The sequence below is a fragment of the Sinocyclocheilus anshuiensis genome, unplaced genomic scaffold (genome assembly GCF_001515605.1).
Source record: "Sinocyclocheilus anshuiensis isolate Anshui unplaced genomic scaffold, SAMN03320099.WGS_v1.1 scaffold121, whole genome shotgun sequence".
Lineage (NCBI taxonomy): Eukaryota > Metazoa > Chordata > Actinopteri > Cypriniformes > Cyprinidae > Sinocyclocheilus > Sinocyclocheilus anshuiensis.
Window position 1 is genome coordinate 1122039 of NW_015539856.1, and position 21604 is coordinate 1143642.

The following is a 21604-nucleotide window of genomic DNA, read 5'->3' on the forward strand; positions in this document are numbered from 1 at the left end:
ATAAATCTTGACTGGTTTTGTGGTCCAGGGTCACATATTTCAACATAAACACACATCGCTAGACAGGAATTGAACTCATCTAATTAACATGTATAATTAATATTCGGCTGAAATGTTGTAAGAACATGTAACAGAACGATGTGTTTAAAGAGAATAAAAAATATAAAAATTAGATTGGCCCTGTCTGTTGTTTATTAATTCATGCGGTGACGTTCTACTATGTTGTCCGTTGACGTTGTACGTAATCATGTCACTGGAATTCGAGTGATCACTGTCCCAACGTGCAGCGAGTCAGGGAACTTACCAGTGACTGAATTCGTGTACACGATCTACTGATTCACGAGCTCGGGAGCTGATTGAGATGCACCCTTGGCGAGAGGTGCCTAGCAATACGCACATCACATGAGAATTAAGTTGCTAGTTGCACTTGTTCAATAATAATCGTTTCTTTATGATACCTTGGTTGTTAGTTTGTGCCTATAATTGTTAATCATTTAGGTAAATAGTTGTAACTTATTTTTAACTAAAAGTAACTTATTTTCTCGAAATCGATCTTTTTCATTAGTTTATCGGAGTGAAATGTGTAATTTAAGATACAGGTAAAAATGCTAGTGAAAATTAATTCAGAAAATCTGAGTAACTTCATTGTGTATTTTACACATTTTTTTTTGTTTGCGTCATGGTTACATGAGAGTAATATACAAGACTTTTTTATGAAAATATCCAAAAACCACTAGAACAGTGTTATATATTTTGCTGACTTGTGTACTTACATTATCCCAAATGTTTCAAAGAATGTTTAAATGCAGAGAAATAAGCAATTTTAACTAGTGACACGGAGCATGTCTAGCGGCGAAAATTACATATTGTGCCTTTAAGGAGAGCCGGGTCTTGTGCGGGGCGATGGTGGTGTCAAGCGAGGCGAGTTCAGGGCCTTGCGAGCTTTGCTCGAAATATTGGCCGCCCTGCTGGAGTGGATTTAGGAGTGAGGTTGGCTGATTGCTGGGAGGCGAATAACTTAGATCGTACAGATCCACTTTGTTTACCCTGCGCGAGGATGGTGCATCGGAATTAATCAGCATTTGCCTCAGGCTTAAATACGGTCCACTTTCTGATCGGAGGAATTGTTGGCATGGCCGAAAGATAAGAGGATTCCGGGGAAGAAGTTTGGAAGTGACGATGGTGGAGGCGAGGTTAAGCCTTGGCGTCGTGGAGAGTACGTGTGGCTGATCGAGCAGAGAGCTGGAGAAGCCTGGAGCTCGGCGGCCTTGTCTGGTGGAGAAGGAGCGATCCTGGGGCCGGCAGATTGGCCGGAGGATCCGAAAATATCCCCAGTATAGGTCTCGTCATTTGGACGGGACAAGTCAAGGAACAGAGGTAAGTCTGCTGTGTATATATACACACCTCTTATCTTGTTAATTGGGTTGATTACTGATTGTGCACCTCTCGTGTTAATTAGGTTAATTATCTGAACGTGCTCCTCCCGAACTTTGTTAATAAAACATAATTTATAAAAAAAAAAAACTCCCCAGAAAAAAAGGGCACTTTCGTTAGAGGAAGAAAAAGGGCACGTTCTCAAGCCCCCTTTGATGTCTATGTGTGCACACGCCTGCAGATGACCATGGACGTGAACGAGCATGGTGCTTAAGAACATGTGGGATTTCACATTTACATGGACACTTTTTGCTCCATCGGCATGAATTCATTCTGATTGACGAATCCGAACGTAGTGTTTACATGGACGATAAATAAAGTGATCGGGCTGATATGAGCGTTTATATGTCACAAGCTTCTGATCGGATTTAATCTTTTGACATGCGCACACTGCATGAATATACAGAGTTTCCCGCTGTTGTTGCATACTGTTTTAAAAAGCACACGTGATATTTATCTACTTTGGGTCCTAATTAGGCGACGACCAGCACATGAACTGTTGTGCTGTGCTGCTTACTTTAGAAAGCACTAAAAGTACCCCGGCCCACACCCAAAAGCAGTCGTCTGTGGATGATAGTCTTAAACAAGGACTGGTGGGACATTGTCCTGCTCCACTTCACAGACGCTGAGTGAAAGCAGCATTTTAGAATGACTGGACACTCATTTATCACACTTTATTCACCAGGAAGAACAGCTCGTTCCGCGTGTCATACGTCATTACGCTATTTCTACGTCACTGCACATGTGCAGTATTTTCCAATTTCGGTTTTCAATCCGATCAAGTGTTTACATGTCCTCTCGCTCAACTTAAAAAAATAAATTAAAGCTGCAAGCAGCGATGAAAGGGCCCTCGCACCCGGGCTCACCGCCACCTGGTGAAAAACAGCAAACGATGGGCAACATGCATTTAAAGTGATAAATGTAGGAGGAGTATGTCAAAGTTATTTATATGTGCCAAACTTCCTGCTGCCAGCTGGTGGCGCTGTGATTATAACTGAATGTTGGCATGTAGATGTCTTCAGGCCAGGACTTTTATCAAACATGTGAAGTCTGGTGCAGATTGAACATGGTATGTTTGAGCTAGTGCAAAACATGGCATATCCTGTTGCCAACAGGTGGCGCTGTAATTATAACTGAATATTGACATGTAGATGTCTTCAGGCCATTATTCTTACCAAAAATGTGATGTTCAGGGCAGATCGAACATTGCATGTTTAAGTTAGTGTAAACCAAGTCATTTCCTGTTGCCAGCAGGTGGCGCTATGATACGTAAATATTTTACGTTTTTTTTAGCTAAAAATACGAAGCGATTTGTACGTTTTAAACGTTGAAATACATCTAAATTGTACGTTTTGTGCTTGTAAATGTTACGTATTAATAGTGTTGTTTTTGGCGGATAACACACACACACAGTCTATGGATAATACACACACACGCAAAGAGCGGGATAATACGCAGAGAGTCACACCACGTGAAAGTAAATCCTGAGCGGCGAACTCATTTTCGGCAGCCGGAATTTCAGTGCATCTCTAATTATTGGCGACATTAGAAATGGATATTATATAATAGCTGCTTTTTTGAACATTTTAGCAATTTAAAAATATTAAAAAAGGATTTTTTACACGGCACCCCGGTTGGGAAACGCTGTTCTAAATAATGCCGCGAGTGGGGCTTGAGGAAGTGACGTCGCCTGCGTCTGCGCAGTGCGACCTGATGCAGCCCCTGAAGTGAGACACAGGAAACAGAAATACTGCAAAATAATAATAACGCGACTAAATGAGACGAAATAACGTTATAACATTTCGTTTTGTCTCATTTTGGTCAACGAAAATGAAGAGACATTTTAGCATAGTTTTTATTTTGTAAACCACATTTAGTCTCGTTTTTATTCGTCAACGATATTGCATTATACATTTAATTATAGTCATCGTCACATGACCAGCATTTTCGTCTCGTCTCGTTTTCGTCACGTGATAAAGGTTCGTTGACGACGATATTTAGTCATAATTTTCGTTGACGAAAGCAACACTAGGTATTAATAGACTAGGCTGTTATTTACGGTGTTATGGATCAACTGGGGATGTGCGCGTGCTCATGAGCTATTTTACTTAACTTTCCAGCAGATTCGTCAGATGCGAACTGCGAAGCTGCAAAGAAAACACATTTGGTACATTATTAATGTTCTTAATAAATGTTGGCACAACTACACTGTGCTGTTTCCTCAATACCTGTGCTAATGTATTCGACGCAGTTTAAGTGTAATTTTAACATGACGGTAACAGGGTTCACAAACCACGCCCACGTTATCTTGAGACGTTCACTTTAATAGAAAATGACGATTACGTTTAAACATAAGTTATACTATTCTATCCCAGGTGAAAAAGAAATATATTTAAATTGTGCTTTTTCAGACATACTTACTATATTTAAATTATACTATACTAAGTGCATATTAAATGTATTATTTTGAAACAACTTTAAGTATATTAAGTGTATTTCAAGATATGCTTAAGTTTGATTTGAATCTATTTGTAATATATTGAATATATTGAAATTGTGTTAAATTGGAACCACTTTAAGTATAATTAGTGCAATTTAAGTGTATTTCTTAAAATACATTTAAAATGTCCTTTTAATACTTCATGAACTACAGTTAGAGTATATTTGAAGCATCGTTTTAATTATATTTTTAATACATTTAATACTACGTCTTTTTCACCTGGGTATTTACAGTACATTAAATATGCAAAAAAAAAAGTTATATATTTTATTTAATAAATTATTTATTTAACAATATTGACAAGAGACTGTCTGAGTAAACATGAAATAAGAAAAAAAAAATAACATTATGAATCTGAGTAATTTATTATTTATTAAAATATTCACGCCATCCACGTCAGTTGCAATATTTGCACATAACAGGAGGGTTAAAAATGGGAAATGTCCTTCGCATCTAGTCATAACAGAGTTATGAGTTGTAGACGTGTTTAGTTTACATATTTTCACACTGACACTCCATCTGAAATACATATGTACGCTTTCTCTGATATTTGACACAGAACGCAATTCTGTTTGGGACGATTCTGTATTTTTATGGACACACAGAAAGATTCTAGATTAAGATTTTCAGTTTTTTGTTTTGTGCATCATCCCACTGCATGTATTATTTTTCTCGACATAGATTGCATTGTTACAAAATTCGAAACATGATCGTTGCAAATAAGTGAATTAGGCTACACTTGAGATATAATGCGTTTATTTGAGCAATAGCCATTTTCCACTTGAGTGAACGTCTCAAGGTAACGTGGACGTGGTTTGTAAACCGTGTTACCATGTGAAATCATGTTAAGATGGCATTAGAACTGCGTCGAATACATTAGCACAGGCATTGAGGTAACAACACAGTGTAATAGTTGTATCAACATTCATTAACAACATTAATAATGTACCAAACGTGTTTTGGTACATTATTGAAAAAGAGGAAACTTCCTCTTCAGATATTTCCTCATTGTGCTGTGAAGACGCTTGATGAGAGCCAGAACACAGACAGACAGAAGGCCAGCTTGATGAGAGCCAGAACACAGACAGACAGAAGTCCAGACGATCTGAAGCAGCATCACACTCTTCTGCTGGACTTCAGAGAAATTATGCTCATCTTTGGACTGATGCTGCTGCTGCAGACTGCTGCATGTGAGTCACTTTCACATCAAACTCATCTTATCATGCTGATCAATCAGATCAACCTCAGAAATAAAATACAGTAATATTAAATTAAATGCAAAACGGTAACACTTTAGTAGGGACCAATTCTCACTATTAACTAGTTGCTTATTAGCATGCCTATTATTAACATATTGGCTGTTTATTATTAAGCACATATTCTGCACGACCATATTCTACATCCCTAATCCTACCCAAACTTAACAATACCTACTAACTATTAATAAGCAGCAAATTAGGAGTTTATTGAGGCAAAAGCCATAGTTAATGGTTTGTTAATAGTGAGAATTGGACCTTAAAATAAAGTGGGACCTGCAAAACTTATAATAAAAGAGTTGGATGTTTTTGTTAAAGACCCCAAAATGTTGTGGACAAAACGTTTGTGGTGGAAATTCAGAAATAAAGTGCAGGAGTCTGAATTCCCTCCACAGCTGACAGATCTCAGAAATCTCCTTCTGTAAAGAATAAGTGCTGATTATGTACCAGAAAACATAAATAACGTTCACTGATTGATTAAACATACTACTTTAACTTTGAAGAAGCTTGCAAACTAAAATAGCATTTTATATACAATGATTGCGCTTCTATTCTTGTTTTCACACATTATCACGTTTCAGCTTTATCGCTGCTAACAGATCTCTAACTTCCTCTTCCCTCTTTTTTATTTGCACATAACATGCCTACTGTATATATATATATATATATATATCAGTAATAGTTCATTATATTTTATAATTTTTTCCTGCAGTCATTATTTGCATAAAAATATTTTCTTTGCACTCAAAAGAGCTAAATATTAATAAATCCAGATATGTGCACGGTAACTAAGGTTTATACACCAGACCTCTGATGTTCTGGCTGGTGCACATGTATTTAATGTGATACGAATTAAATTATGAGCAATGATGGATAGGAGATGTTTTTTGTTTGTGTGTTGTAGATGCTTACCGACAGCAACTTTTTCCCCCCAGTTGTTTTCAAAAAGTTTCAGGACGTGTAGAAATACTGCACTTTTTATCATTTGAAACCTGATATGAGATGAAGAGTCCGATACGTGTCTCCTGTATAACTTAATTTTGAAATAAACCTATATAAACGTATCTGTAGACATATTATTTTTGTATACTGGTGTGATGATCCATGTCTTAACTTACCCAGTTCAACATTCTGCATGCTGTCTGGTTGTAAACTATGATACAATCATACACTACTGCAAAAACATGTTGCTAAAATTTATAATTGTTTTCCCTGTTTCCAATGCAAAATAGTTAAACATTTTTACAAACAAATATAAATTTACAAATTAAGATTATCACAAGGTTTAAGGTTCCATTTGTACAGTGAAACCAAAAATAACTTAATTTTGAAATAAACCTATATAAACGTATCTGTAGACATATTATTTTTGTATACTGGTGTGATGATCCATGTCTTAACTTACCCCGTTCAGGATTCTCCATGTTGTCTGGTTGTAAACTATGATACAATCATACACTGCTGCAAAAACATGTTGCTAAAATATCATCTTTTTTTCATGTTTCCAATGTAAAATAGTTAAACATTTTTACAAACAAATATAAATTTACAAATTAAGATTATCACAAGGTTTAAGGTTCCATTTGCACAGTGAAACCAAAGATCCCAGAACACCTGGATGATTACAGCTACAGGTTTCCAATAGTAGCGCAGATCCAACTACCATTTCAATTATTTGTTTTTATGCTCTTCTGTTACCTTTAAAGGGGTCATATGATGCTGCTAAAAAGAACATTATTTTGTGTATTTGGTGTAATGAAATCTGTTTATGCGGTTTAAGGTTAAAAAAACACATTATTTTCCACATACTGTACATTATTGTTTCTCCTCTATGCCCCGTCTTTCTGAAACGCATCGATTTTTACAAAGCTCATCGGTCTGAAAAGCGAGGTGTGCTGTGATTGGCCAGCTATCCAGTGCGTTGTGATTGGCTGAATACCTCAAGCGTGTGACGGAAATGTTACGCCCCTCACATACTGTTGATGATGCCGTGTCAGGCTGGAGAGACGAGACAAAAACATTAAAACCCATTATAAACGAGGCATTTGTTGCATCCAGTGGGGACATAATTACGGATTATAATGAACTGTCATCTGGCAATGAATGAAATAACGTTCACCACCATATCACTGGCAGTGTGGCCAACTAATTTTCAGTGGAAGTTGCTAAAGGCAGATCGATTTGTTGCTAAAAGTTGCTAAATGTCATTGTGATGTCATCGTGTGATGACGTCATTGCACAACCATGACACAAAACAGCGTTTTTACGTAGAATACACAACGAGATTACACAAATCTCAGCCAAAAATATTATTTTAAATGTTATTTGTTCATAAAAATAACAAAATATTTTAATTTGTAAAAGTAACATAAGTAGCACATCTTTATGATCTGATTTTTTACAACATTGAATTATTGAACAGTTACACATTTTATGTATTTTCTTATTAACTAGTAAAACTGCACATTCTGAACAATTATAGTTTTAAGCAGTGTACTGGTTAATTAGTGTGCTACAAAGCAGTGTACTGGTAGTTAGTTAGTGTGCCACACAAAAGTCTGTAAAAATAGGTGTAAAAAATTACTATGATTTATTTTTTTAAGAAATGTATATTTTTGTTCTTCAAGGATGCATTAATTAAATAAAAATGACAGTAAATACATTTATAATGTAAAAAAAAAAATTCTATTTCAAATAAATGCTGTTCTTCTGAAGTTTCTATTCATCAAGGAATCCTGTCGCTGTATAATAGTTTCCACACTTCATTGTTTCGTCTGACCCAGGAGCTGAGTAACACAAAAACTACCCAAACACTGAAAAAATAACCCCCCAAAAAAACCCAGCATTTGGTTTAAAAAAATTACCCAGGATCTATCTATCTATCTATCTATCTATCTGTCTGTCTGTCTGTCTCTCTCTCTCTCTCTCTCTCTCTCTCTCTCTCTCTCTCTCTCTCTCTCTCTCTCTCTCTCTCTCTCTCTCTCTCTCTCTCTCTCTCTCTCTCTCTCTCTCTCTCTCTCTCTCTCTCTCTCTCTCTCTCTCTCTCTCTCTCTCTCTCTCTCTCTCTCTCTCTCTCTCTCTCTCTCTCTCTCTCTCTCTCTCTCTCTCTCTCTCTCTCTCTCTCTCTCTCTCTCTCTCTCTCTCTCTCTCTCTCTCTCTCTCTCTCTCTCTCTCTCTCTCTCTCTCTCTCTCTCTCTCTCTCTCTCTCTCTCTCTCTCTCTCTCTCTCTCTCTCTCTCTCTCTCTCTCTCTCTCTCTCTCTCTCTCTCTCTCTCTCTCTCTCTCTCTCTCTCTCTCTCTCTCTCTCTCTCTCTCTCTCTCTCTCTCTCTCTCTCTCTCTCTCTCTCTCTCTCTCTCTCTCTCTCTCTCTCTCTCTCTCTCTCTCTCTCTCTCTCTCTCTCTCTCTCTCTCTCTCTCTCTCTCTCTCTCTCTCTCTCTCTCTCTCTCTCTCTCTCTCTCTCTCTCTCTCTCTCTCTCTCTCTCTCTCTCTCTCTCTCTCTCTCTCTCTCTCTCTCTCTCTCTCTCTCTCTCTCTCTCTCTCTCTCTCTCTCTCTCTCTCTCTCTCTCTCTCTGTCTGTCTGTCTGTCTGTCTATCTATCTATCTGTCTATCTATCTATCTATAATCTATCTATCTGTCTGTTTGTCTATCTATCTATCTGTCTATCTATCTATCTATCTATCTATCTATCTATCTATCATTCTTTATTTCTATATCTTCTATCTATCTATCTGTCTATCTGTCTATCTATCTATCTATGTCTGTCTGTCTGTCTGAACTTTTAAACTGTTTCAAGCTAATCATGCTAGAAACATCTATCTAATCTACTTATCTAAATGTTTAAACTTAAAGCTTTTACAGCTGCTTTAAACTTTCAGGCTAGGCTTTCTCAAGCCAACCTACAGTTTGTCTTGAACTTATTTTTATCTAGTTTATAATTGAAATTGCCCAACTTTTGAATGACTGAGAGTGTCACAATGCCTTATCCACAAAAGACAGATGCAATGGTATATCCTACACGTGTTGGGAGCTTGCTAATGATGCCTGAAAATGTGTTTAGGTAGGCTACTACTAGTATTGTTTGGAGCAGAGCCAATACAAAACCTCAAAGAAATACTGCAGCTCCTATAACATACAATTTTAATGCTGGTTTCCACATCGCAAATACAAAGCAGCTGTAAAATCGATGAAGTGGTCCCTCGTCAACAGAATAGTTTTGGTCTTATGGACGGACAAAGTAAACTTGAATCATTTTTACAGATAAAGTAAACATAACATCTTAATTGGCTATTCTCACTTTTAGTTAGTTTGCTTAAGTCTTTTTTACATTTCTCACTATAATGTTTACGATCAACATTACAAGGCCTTATCCCATCGTAAAGAGGGCCTTATCGTTTTGTCATAAGCCACTTGGATGCAATAATCTGCTGTGGTCATTGTGGCTTTAGCTTTATGGTCATTTAATGCTCATGTTTGACCAAAGCATCTACGTTGATGAGAAATCACAACTTTTTATTATTCTTTTTCGTTCTTATAAAGCTGTATTTTAGATCAAAGTTTTTCCTCTTGCGGATTTCCGCAGTGCCCCTACCTGCTGTCACCAGCATGAGTGTGTACGACGAGGCCATAACGTCCATGCGGGTCAGATGGGAGCTAGTGAGCGGAGCCAGCAGGTACTTGCTGAACTACGACGCCATCAACGCCAGCGTGCCCTTTGGAAAGATGGAGGTGAGTGCATTACAATTTAACATTTCTGTAATATATATATATATATAACCTACCAGTCAAAAGGTTAAAATTCACAACATTACTTTACAACCAAACTGCTTTTGCTGTACTTTGGATCAAATAAACGCAGGCTTGGTGAACATAAGAGACCTCTTTAAAAACATTAAAAATCTTCCTGTTCAAAACCTTTTGACTGGTAGTGTATAGGCAACTTAAATTTTTCTCTTATTTCTAGCTTTTAATTGGTTAAGAAATCAGATACACTGCTGGACAATAACCAATAATAATGATTTGTTTATATACTACAAACACTTTTTTATCACATAATAAGGCAGAATAGTTTCTATACTGTAATAAATGCTATATCAGTTAGCACTGCATTGTTCATATACTTTATTTATTACCTGGAGATGACTTGAAAAAAAACAATAAACCATATATTGTCGCAATCATATGTTTAATGTCTTCATGTTTCCAAACGTTTCTGTTTTTCTGTGAAAAGTAAACAACTGTTTTTATACAGAGATAGACGCTTTTGTCCATATTAGGGATTTCCTGGTACGACTTTCTGCGCGAGAGCACCCTCCGGCTTCGAGTATGAATGAAACATACACTGCATAGAGTGTTTTGCGCACCGTGATGTTCATCTCGCCTTATTCTGGGTCCGAATAAAACATCAGGTCATGCACAGACTATCCTGTCTCCTTGAATTTAAATCTATATTTATTCACACCGGCTCTTGAAAACCTCTATGCAAACACATTTTCCTGAAAAAGTGCGGGGGACGAATTTACGTGATATTAAAAGTGGGGGGGGGACACATCCCCCGTGTCCCCCACGTGATCTACGCCCCTGCTCTGCCAGCAGCTCCCTTAGCATAGCCAGATGATCCAGGCAGGGAGCAACTGTTTTACAGTGCTGTACAGGCCTATAGGAAAGAAAATCACAAATGAGAGCAATATGAAATTTTCCTTAACCATTTCAAATCTATAATCTGACAAACATGAGTTAATCTGAGTTATTTTAGTATTATTTATAAGTATATAAATAGTGTTATTTTTGTATTATTTATTTTATAGTACTGTATATATTCACAATTTGAATGATTAGCTTTTATTTTTATATTTTCAGTTTTCATTTAAATTTTAGTTTGAGTTTAAGTAAATTTGATATGTGCTTTTGTCATTTTTATTTGTATTTGAAAAATATTTATATTAAATTATTATTATTATTATTTTGGTTTTAGTAACTTGCCAGGAAAACATTTTCTAATTTCCATTTAAGATTTACATTTTTATCCTAATATTTATATTTTATTTTATTTAACGTCAGCTTTATTTACATTTATTTTAATTAAATTTTTTTAAAATAATTTTAATTCGAATTTCAAATTTAGTTTTTTTTATTTAATTAAAGTGTAATTAACTAAGTTTAATTTAATTAAAATATAATTAAAATAAAGTAAAATTTTGTTGACAAACAGGATATTCATTGAGGATTTTTTCAATCGGTAATAAGATCAGAAGAGATCTAAAACTCTGCTCAGAGTTGCAAAGATACTGAAGTCTGCAATCAAAAATTATAGATATCAATTTGAACTCAAACATTTTTTCATCAAATTCTTTTGAAACCAAACCATCTGATCTGCTATCCATATTTATTTGATAGCTCTATACTCTTCTTGTACTGTATGTCAACTATTATTTATTTCACCTTAGGAATTCTAGAAGACATCTGAGACCAAGTTGATAATTAAATTAGGTTTAACTGAAAACTCCATTTGGTGTCCTGACCAATGATAGAGCGACCTCTGAGCAATAAAATCTTCCTTTAGGGGGTCTACAAAATGCAGACTCGGCCAACACACAAGCTTTTGGCAAAAATGAGTTAATGCTGCCTGTTCTGGATCTGTTTCCTCCCTAAAGTCATGTACATAATAGTACCCAAATATCAACAGATGCTCTGTGGTTTTTTTGGAAGAGTCACAGCCGTCATCCCAGGAGATCAGGCTGATCTGATTTAGTCTGGAGGAGACATACCTTAAAGGGTTAGTTCACCCAAAAATTTAAATTAGCCCATAAATTACTCACCCTCAAGTAATCCTAGGTATATATTACTTTCTTCTTTCAGACGAATCCAGTCGGACTTATATAAAAAATTGTCTTTGATCTTTCAAGCTGTTTAATGCCACTCAGCGGGTGTTTCATGCATCAGTCCAAAAGAAGTTAAATAAAAAGCGCCCATCCATAAAAAAAGTGTCTCACACGGCTCCGGGGGGTGAACAAAGGCCTCCTGTAGCGATTGATGCATTTTTGTAAGAAAAATATCCATATTCAAAACTTAATAATCACTTTAATGTATCTTGCGCTCACTGTTGAAAACGGAAGCAGCTCCGGGGGAATGACGTATGAGTTCAGCTTTGCGCATGTCCGTCCTCTTAACATCCCTCCCTCCTGCAGATGCGAGTTGGTGCAGATGTGAATGATGTCCAGCTATTGCAGCTGCTTCCAAACACGGCGTATTCGATCTCCCTGTTCGCCCTACACGGGGAGGCGGCCAGCGAACCACTCATCAACAGAGGAGTCACTTGTACGCTAGTCTTCTCTTTATTTTCAGATGGTTTCAATCTGTTATTGTTAATACGTAGTATATGTTTTTATAAATATCAAATGAAATGCATCTATATCTCCCCTATAGTGCCTCTGCCTCCAGCGGGTAAGCTGAGAATCTCAGTAGTGACTCACAGCTCCATGCGTCTCACCTGGGATGCAGCTCCTGGGAACGTCAGGAAGTACATTATCACCTACAAGCGAGAGGATGGAGAGCTGAAAGAGGTGATCAAAATGTATAATTCACACAGCAGGGATAATCGAAATCGAAGACTTAATATGATTTAGTAATCAAAACTCACCAAATTCCAAATCTCTAAAATGTCCCATAAACCGATTCTAATTAAGAAAAATAAAACAGTTGTTGAACATACATTACCAGTCAAGGTTTTTTTGAAAGAAACCAATGCTTTTTTTATTCACCAAGGATGCATTAAATTGATCAAAAGTGAAAGTAAAGATATTTATGATGTTATTTCAAATAAATGCTATTATTTTCTGTTCTGTTATTCTCAATTCATCAAAGAATCCTGAAAAAAAATTATTATGATTTCCACAAAAATATTAAGCAGTACAGCTGTTTTCAACATTGATAACAATCAGAATGTTTCTTGAGCAGCAAATCCGCATATTAGAATGATTTCTGAAGAATCATGTGACACTGAAGACTGGAGTAATGATGCTCAAAATTCAGCTGCGCATCACAGAAATAAATTACATTTTAACAGATATTCACATGGAAAACACTTATTTGAAATAGTAATAATATTTCACAATTTTTAATGCATTTTTGATCAACTAAAAGGGGTCTTTTATCTTTGAATAAGATCTACTGAGATGAACCTGCGGAACTATTTGAGGAGGTCCGAAAGGTCACGTCCAAGCAAACTTATTGATAGGATGCAGACCGTTGTTTATCTCTTCTTGGACGTACTCTGGAACGAGGTTAAGATGACCGGATTCACTAAGCCGAACTCTGAATACATCTTTGGATCCATACAAGGCAAAACATCGCTATTGCTGTTTATCATACTTGGGGATTTAAGTATGATGTGCATGATTCATCAAATCATGTTTCTTGTTTAGGAAAGATGTGTTGTTACTTTACCAAGTGATCAGACTTTGATCATGATTTTTACCAGGTGTGTAATAAAAAAATGACAAGGGAAAAAAGGAGGGATATCTTGAGGAAGTTAAAAGCTTAAGCAAGCTCTTAGTGCCTTAAAGAGTCTACTAAAGGTACCTTGAGGTTGTCTTTAAGTATATCCCCGTAATTACTTAGTGTGCATTGCAACAAAGTCCTTAGTAACCATTTCACCCTAAAAACAAATTAAATGACCAAAACAGGTCCCTTAAATCATCTGCTGATTTCATGTTAATTGAGGGGGAAGAAGAATAAAGGCACATTTTTAGTCATCAAAATAAGGTATTGTAAATATTTAAACTATGATATGATTTGTTTATTATCAAGACAACTTACAACAGCCTATAGGGTGAAGTCAGTGAGTGCATTAACAAAGATTCGGGACAAATATAATTTTAAGGATTAAGGATGGTCAGGACACTTAAGGGTTTTCATGCAATCAGGCACAGAATATCAGAGACTTGAGCCAATAAGCAACCACTTAGAACAACATAGCAATACGCTGAGAAAAATCTGAAAACCTTAGCAACCGCATAACAGCACCCTGACAACATCCTAGAATAATGTCATTAAGTTTTGCACAGGCAAGCATTGTCCTCAGAAGATCTAGTTTGGTGGTGTGTCCTTGATTTAAAGATTCTGTTAAAAAAACACTTCGTTTTCATTCGGTTGCACCAACACAGATTTCAGTCCTTGTGTAATGAATGGAGACGAGGTGAGTCGGCCTGTCAGAAGCATCTGTTATTCCTTTTCCCTGGATATGTGTTAATGTTAATGTTGACGTTTGACAGGTTGAGGTCAACGGTGACATCACCACTCTGGTTCTCACCAGCCTCCGCTCTCAGACGGAGAATGATGTTGCCGTTACTCCCGTCTACGACGAGGGTCCAGCAAATCCCATGCTTGGCAGCGCAATAACTGGTGAGCTTATAATCCTCACTGATTCTCCAAGATGACACCAATTGACCGATGGTGTTGGTTTGGCAGCAGCAATTACTTCACGGCTACTGGGTTTTGTTTGCTATGTTGGTGTTGAACTATGTGACTTACTGGCTACAAGAGAAACTTGTTTTTTTTTGCTTGCAAACTTGGAATTTGCTTGCTCCAACTTGTCAGTTCACATGGTTCAAAGTCCCCCTGTTCAGACCAGTTTCTATATGTCACATACTTTCCCATTCAGATGTGGTTCCTGCGCCCAAGAACTTGAGGTTTTCTGAGGTGGGCCAGACTTCATTCAGGGCCACATGGGAGTCTGGAGCACCAGACGTTGAACTCTACCGCATCGGTTGGACCAAGCAGGGCGAGAGCAACTTCAAATACGTATGTTTACCAGTTAAATATTTTTACCAACATTTACATTTATTCATTTGAAAGACGCTCCAAATCAACCAAAGACTTTGGCGTTGCAACCCCCATTCGCTCTCACTCTTAAAAATAAAGCTTCCAAAAAGGGGGTTTTGCAGCAATTCTATAGAACCATTTTTGGGATTCCCAAAGAAACTTTTTAGTGAACAGTTCTTAAAAAGAACCATTTTTTTTAACCTTTCGATCAATGCAAAGGTTCCATGGATGTTAAAGGCTCTTCATGAAACCACTGATGCCAATAAAAAAAACTTTATTTTTAAGAGTGTACCATTGATTTTAAAGCAACATCAAATTAAATTTTCATTACGAATTTAATGAACTCTCTAAAATAACATGTGAGACTCATTGGAATTGATCTTTGCAGGAAATCCTGAGTCATGAAGAGACAAGCCACGTTTTGACAGATTTAGACAGAGACACAATGTATGACATCACTGTCACAGCCATCTACCCCGATGAGTCGGAGAGCGAGGATCTGATGGGGAGCCAACGCACATGTGAGACTAACACACAACTACACATGTAGAACACTAACTTTTGAGTACTGGGACAAAATCAGGCTACAACTGTGAATAAATATCAGTTTATGTTTAAAGGAATTCCAAACTGCCTCATTTTTCTCAACAAATCTATGTTTTTTCTTGCCAATCACTCAATATGTCAACACTTTTATATGCAAGAATATAAAAGTACTGTTCAAATGTTTAGGGTCAGTAAGGTCTTTTTAATATTTTAATAATTGTATTCAGCAAGAATGTATTAAATTGACATTTATAGATTAAAAATGCCAAACAATTTCCTAATAATTAGTATGCTGGAGACATATTATGGCTGTGACACAGAAAATAATATTACTTTAAAATATACACATATTTATACTTTAGTTTTTTTTTTAGTTAAAATATGTTATAGCTGTTGACGATACAATAAAATAACGTGTTGTTTATCTTTTTCTAGTGTCAAAGGTCATTACACCCGCTATGTTGTTTCCAATGAAAGGAAATGCAATTGTTAATGTAAATGCTAATGAGGATGATGACCGCAGGAAGATGATGAATTGCATGTGCATTTTTTTATTTCACCAGAAACTCGTCCACCATCATTTGCCATCATCATTCATCATTGCCATTTCATCGCTATCATTTTGTCATCATTGTCATCCGTCGTCAGTCATAAATGCGCATGCATAACATGCCCGACTGCATTGTTTTTGTTGCAAATGACAATTTCTCCATCCCAAAAACCCATGCGCCTCCATCCTCCTTTCAGGATTGACCCATAATGCTCATGTAAACAGCATAAAGACTAGGGATGGGAATCAATAACCAATTCAAAAAATAAATAAAAATAGAAGGATTTTCGTGATCTTCCATTCGTGAATGAATCGGTTCAATGAATCAGTCAAAAAGACTCACACATCAGTTTGAATTGATTTAATAATTCATTGCATTTGTCCGATTTGTTGTTAAATTAATTACTGACTGCTTCTTCATATGATATGATTAGTTAACATATGGAGCTTTAATAATAAAAGAAACATTAGAATATCTTTCCAAAATAGTAGTTTATGTTCAATTTACAATTTGGAATTCGGAATTTCCTTTAAGGGGTCATATGATGTTGCTAAAAAGAACATTATTTTGTGTATTTGGTGTAATGAAATGTGTTTATGCGGTTTAAGGTTAAAAAAACACATTATTTTCCACATACTGTACATTATTGTTTCTCCTCTATGAAGCCCTAAAAGAACTGTTAAGGAACTGGATTCATCAAGTGGAATCAGAACCAGAATCGTTAAATCCCACGTGATTGCCATGCCTAATAGTTTTAGCTACAGTTCCAAAGCCAGATTTTGCTGATCGACCTTTCTGTCTGCTCCCAGTGCCCACTGGACCACCACAAAACCTCCAGGTTTTCAACGCCACCACTACAACTCTAACCGTAACATGGGACCATGCGCCAGGCTTTGTCCAGAACTACAAAATCACCTACCAACCCCTTGCGGGTGGAAAACCGCTGTCTGTAAGTTCAGCTGTCCCCATTCCCCCTCCACTGAGATGTTTTGAAGCAGGACATGGCTGATCTTTCAATTATGATGATGAGTGGCAGAATCTGTTTTAAGAAAGTTCAAGGCCCGTGTGTTAATCATTACAGCAAGCAAATGGGAACATTGTGACAGAAAGTCATTGCCAACAGACTCATCTGATGCAAACCATCACAGCATGTCTGTTATGTAGGCCTCAAGAATACAAAACCATTACTGTTATGCACTTCATGTCAAGGCACTTGAGATGAACAGCCCAGCAAACATTTACTATATTAGAACTGAACACTGGCGCTTTCACTGGTTTGTTTATTAATGCAGGATGATGCTCTCTTTGGTCATGCAAAAATTGGTGCAAAATTTTTTTTTTTTTAAATCATTCAAATGTAGTTTTTCTTCTGAAAATAGCATCTTCTGAAGTTGCCTTGTCCATGTGAAATATTGGTTAATGTTTATTTACATACTATTTTACTAGCTACTTAAGCTTTGTTTTAGAGTACTTTTTAGTATTTTATTACTCATTAAATAACTTTTTTTTTACTAGGAAATACTTGATTATGGAAACGAAATGGGTTGCAATTGCCATTTCTTGTTGTTTTTTGCTGTTGCACCATATTCAACATGAGAGGGAGCCGTTCTCATTTCATGGAAACCAATGAACACCAAAACAATTCTGACTATTGACATATTTTCCAATCAGATTCAAATTGGTGGAAAGAAGAACAGCGTCATTCTTCAGAAGCTTACCCCTGACACGCATTATTCCATAACCGTGGCTGCCGTCTATCACACCGGAGAAAGTAAAGATATTTCCGGCCAAGGAAAAACAAGTAAGCATCTCTAAGACAATCCTTTCAACGTCCTGAAGTATTTTATGACTCCATTTGGGAAGCGGAAACAATGATAAACTCATTTAGGGAGGATGCATTCCATAAAACATCTTGGTTTTCGCTCACATCTGGAGTTTTGGCCGATTATTTGTCCACCACCAATACCGTTCTGAGAGGCCTTCAGTCCGACATGCTTTACACCGTGACCTTAATTCCTGTTTACGCAGAGGGACGACTCCCGCTGAGATTTCTGTCTGTTTCTCTTGCCCTAAGAGTATTATGAGCTTATATGCAACTATACAGCCAACAAAGGTTTTTCTTTGTGTGTGTGTGTGTGTGTGTTTTGTTCTTCAGGTCTGGATCGGTTCTGCAGGTTTAATCAGTCAGATCCCTGTTACGCAGCTCTGGGACACAAACTCAATCTGATGATGGTGCTGGACGCTAGTGAATATGACCTGAAGATCATAAAGAGAATAAACAACAACACAGCAGATGGTCCCGTTTGTAGAGTAAAGAATGGCAGGATGAGGGATTGTGATTTTTATAATAACAGACCGGAAGTGACCGTCATTAATGGGACTCTGATAATAAATCGTGTGATCAGAGCAGATTCAGGGAATTACAGATTAACACTTGTTGACTCAGATGGCGCAGAAACATCTAGAGATCTTCAAGTGATTGTTGAAGGTACAGAAACTCTCTCATCAGACTCATTACAATCTCATGTTCTCCAAAGATCTCACTCTCATGCAAATGAATCAGTTGAATCTCTGTGAAGGTTTTTATTCCTGTAGCACACAGTAAACACACTACAGACTCCAGTATTAGTACGAGTCGTGTGGAAGAACAAGATTCTCCTGTGTTTGTCATGTGACTGTGATGTGTCCCTCCCTCCAGCTCCTATTGGCTCAGTGGAAGTGTCAATCATCTGCTCCTCCAGTGGGGTGATGAGGGTGTCCTGCTCCTCTGAGGGGGATCCGCTCCTCTACAGCTGGACTCTGAATGGAGATCCACTGATGGATGGAAACAGCAGCATTGATCTGGATGAGGGAACTGATGGAGACATCAGCTGCAGCGTGAAGAACCACGTCAGTCACGCACAGAACACCATTAGAGTCCAACCCTGTCCTGGTGAGATCATTTCTGTGAATCTGCAGATATCAGCTACACACACACTGACTGATTGATTGACTGCTGTGTTTGTGTTGTTCAGTGTGTTCAGTGTCTGTGGTGTTTGTGCTGGTCTGGTGTCTTCAGCTGATGGTTCTGTTGGGTCTGTTAGGAGGTTTTCACATCTACATGAGACACACGTCAGGTGAGAGACGTTTATCATCATCATTATGGATTTGACATGCAGATATTAAGAGTGTGAAGATGATGATGTGATGCTTTTAGGAAAGAAGCAGGAAGATCAGAAAGTGAGGATGAGAAGATTTAGAGAAGGACCTGAACACACAGCAGAAGATTCATGAGAGCAGCAGATCATCTGTATTTTATATGATTTTTAACATGTTTAGACACAGATGTCTATTTTTTATTCGTTTTAGTCAGTTTTGAAATAAAAATGAACTTTGGTATCTTTGGTATATGGTAAGTTAAATGACAATAAAATGCTTTGAAATGAAACTGTATTTCCAGTCCAAAGTTTCAAGCTCTTTTAATTTCATAAGAGTTAGGTTAGGTGGTCAAGGTGTCAATTAGGGTTAGAGGTTACCTCCACAGAGTGCCTTTCAACCCTCACGATACTCAATAAATTTGGTTTTAATTTCCCATTCGCTTTATGTCATAAATAGTAGACACTCAAGTACTATAGAAACATATTAGCTGAGCTCCCACACATTTTTTTAGATAATTATGGGCCATTATTTGAAGCATAAACCATAAGATATGTCCAGCCTGTCATGGACATACATATTACTGTTAAATACGTGTTCATTGCAATATTAAGATGCAAATTATATTTTCTAAAAGGTGCGATGTCCCTTTCCTAAACAGGGTCATTTGTTTGCTTTCAAATTATAAATACATAAAAGATTTTATGTAAACCATGTGCTTTTAAAGAAACTCATACAATTCGCACATATATTTTTTTCTTATTTGGAGAAAACTGTGATATTTGGATGCAGTTTTTTGTTTGCATGTTATTGCCCCCACACCTAGCTATTGAACACACTGGATTATATAGATATGATTGAATTATTATTTAAAATATCAAGTTGACAGGGTGGACCAGCACATGACAGGGTGGACAAATAAAGCAGAACACACAAAGCATGACAACAAATGACAATGAAACATTTATTTAACTTTGAAAAAATAATACAATTACATTCTCAATCACATTGATATACCCCCCCCCCACACGTCCATTCATTTTAGTTTAGTTTAATTCATATCGATTCAGTACATCTTAACTAAAAACCCCATTTATGTATGAACAGAGCGAAACACACTTCTGAAAAGAAATCTAGATATACTGTACATTCACAAACACACCGTACATATAGTGCGCCTCCCATCCAATAAATCGCAATAGGCTAAGCTTTGTGAGTTGTTACTTTTGATATGAAAACATTCTGTCTGAAATTCAAGCAATAAATACCATTTTGGCACTCTTTAATGTGGCGTGATAGCTGTAGACACCTCAGATCAAGCGAAGCAGCAGCATAAACTAATCATCTCTTTCGTTTTAGTGGATACTCGCTAGGGATGGCCGGATCGATCCTTAAGTATCGATACTTTCGATACATGATGTTGTATCGAAAGGATCGATCCTCACATAAAAATAGCGATTCTAAAGTGCATTTTGTAAAATTCAGTGCATAAAATAAGCTTCTAAGTTGGAAAATAGACTATATTAGCGAATAATTGTGTTGGATGGAACCATTTCTCCTGCTCTTCTGAACACAGAAGCAATCAATCACAGACAGCGTTCACTGCTGAGGCATGGCTCACAGTGCTTGTTCAAATAGGGCTGCATTTCCCAAAAGCATCAGAAGCTTAAGTAGATCTATAGAAACCATTGCCACATTATTACATTACATTACATAACATTGTTACTATATATAAAATTAATTCTGAAAAATGCATGACGGTTTCCACACAAATATAAAGCAGCAATAATAATAAATGTTTCTTGAGCAGTAAATATTAGAATGATTTCTGAAGATCATGTGACACTGAAGACTGGAGTAATGATGCTGGAAATACAGCTGCGCATCACAGATGCATTTTAAATTACATTTTAAAATATATTAAAATAGAAAATAGTTATTTTTAATTGTTATATTTCACAATATTGCTGCTTTTACTGTTTTTGTTGTTGTTGTTGATGTTCAAATAAGTGCAGCCTTGGTGAGCATGAGACTTACAAAAATTACAAAATCTTACTGACCCCAAACTTTTGTGTAGGCTACATGTAATATTTATTTTAAATTGGCTAGTTTGTGCAAGTACATTTATTTAAACTGGCTGTTAAAAGTTAAAATGGATTGTGCTCTGTTCCGTAATTGCTGTTAATAAATCTGTCAGAAAAAAAATATGCAAAAGTTTCACCTTTAGGGGTACAACAGCCTGGCAGCCTTTTACAAAAAATAGCCATGGTTTTATTACAGTTACCACAGTTTACCGTGGTAATAATAATAATAATAATACATTTTAGTACTTATGTAACACCATGTTTATTTTTCATGAGGT

General features: G+C 36.7%; 1 protein-coding gene across 1 annotated transcript; it reads left to right on the top strand.

Moving 5' to 3' along the window:
* Nucleotides 1–903: 903 nt before the first annotated feature.
* LOC107684847 (uncharacterized) lies at nt 904–19387 on the top strand. Its single transcript, XM_016481220.1, has 7 exons — nt 904–990; nt 1122–1334; nt 4956–5124; nt 18263–18595; nt 18806–19039; nt 19122–19223; nt 19304–19387. The coding sequence occupies exons 1-7, from the start codon at nt 904–906 to the stop codon at nt 19378–19380; spliced, it is 1215 nt and encodes a 404-aa protein (XP_016336706.1). The 3' UTR covers nt 19381–19387.
* Nucleotides 19388–21604: the final 2217 nt, after the last annotated feature.

Coding starts and splice junctions, on each gene's coding strand:
- LOC107684847 (XM_016481220.1), top strand. CDS start 904: ATGGTGGTGTCAAGCGAGGCGAGTTCAGGGCCTTGCGAGCTTTGCTCG. Junction 5,125..18,262: donor GCTGCTGCAGACTGCTGCAT/GTGAGTCACTTT, acceptor TTTGTTCTTCAG/GTCTGGATCGGTTCTGCAGG. Junction 19,040..19,121: donor TAGAGTCCAACCCTGTCCTG/GTGAGATCATTT, acceptor TGTGTTGTTCAG/TGTGTTCAGTGTCTGTGGTG.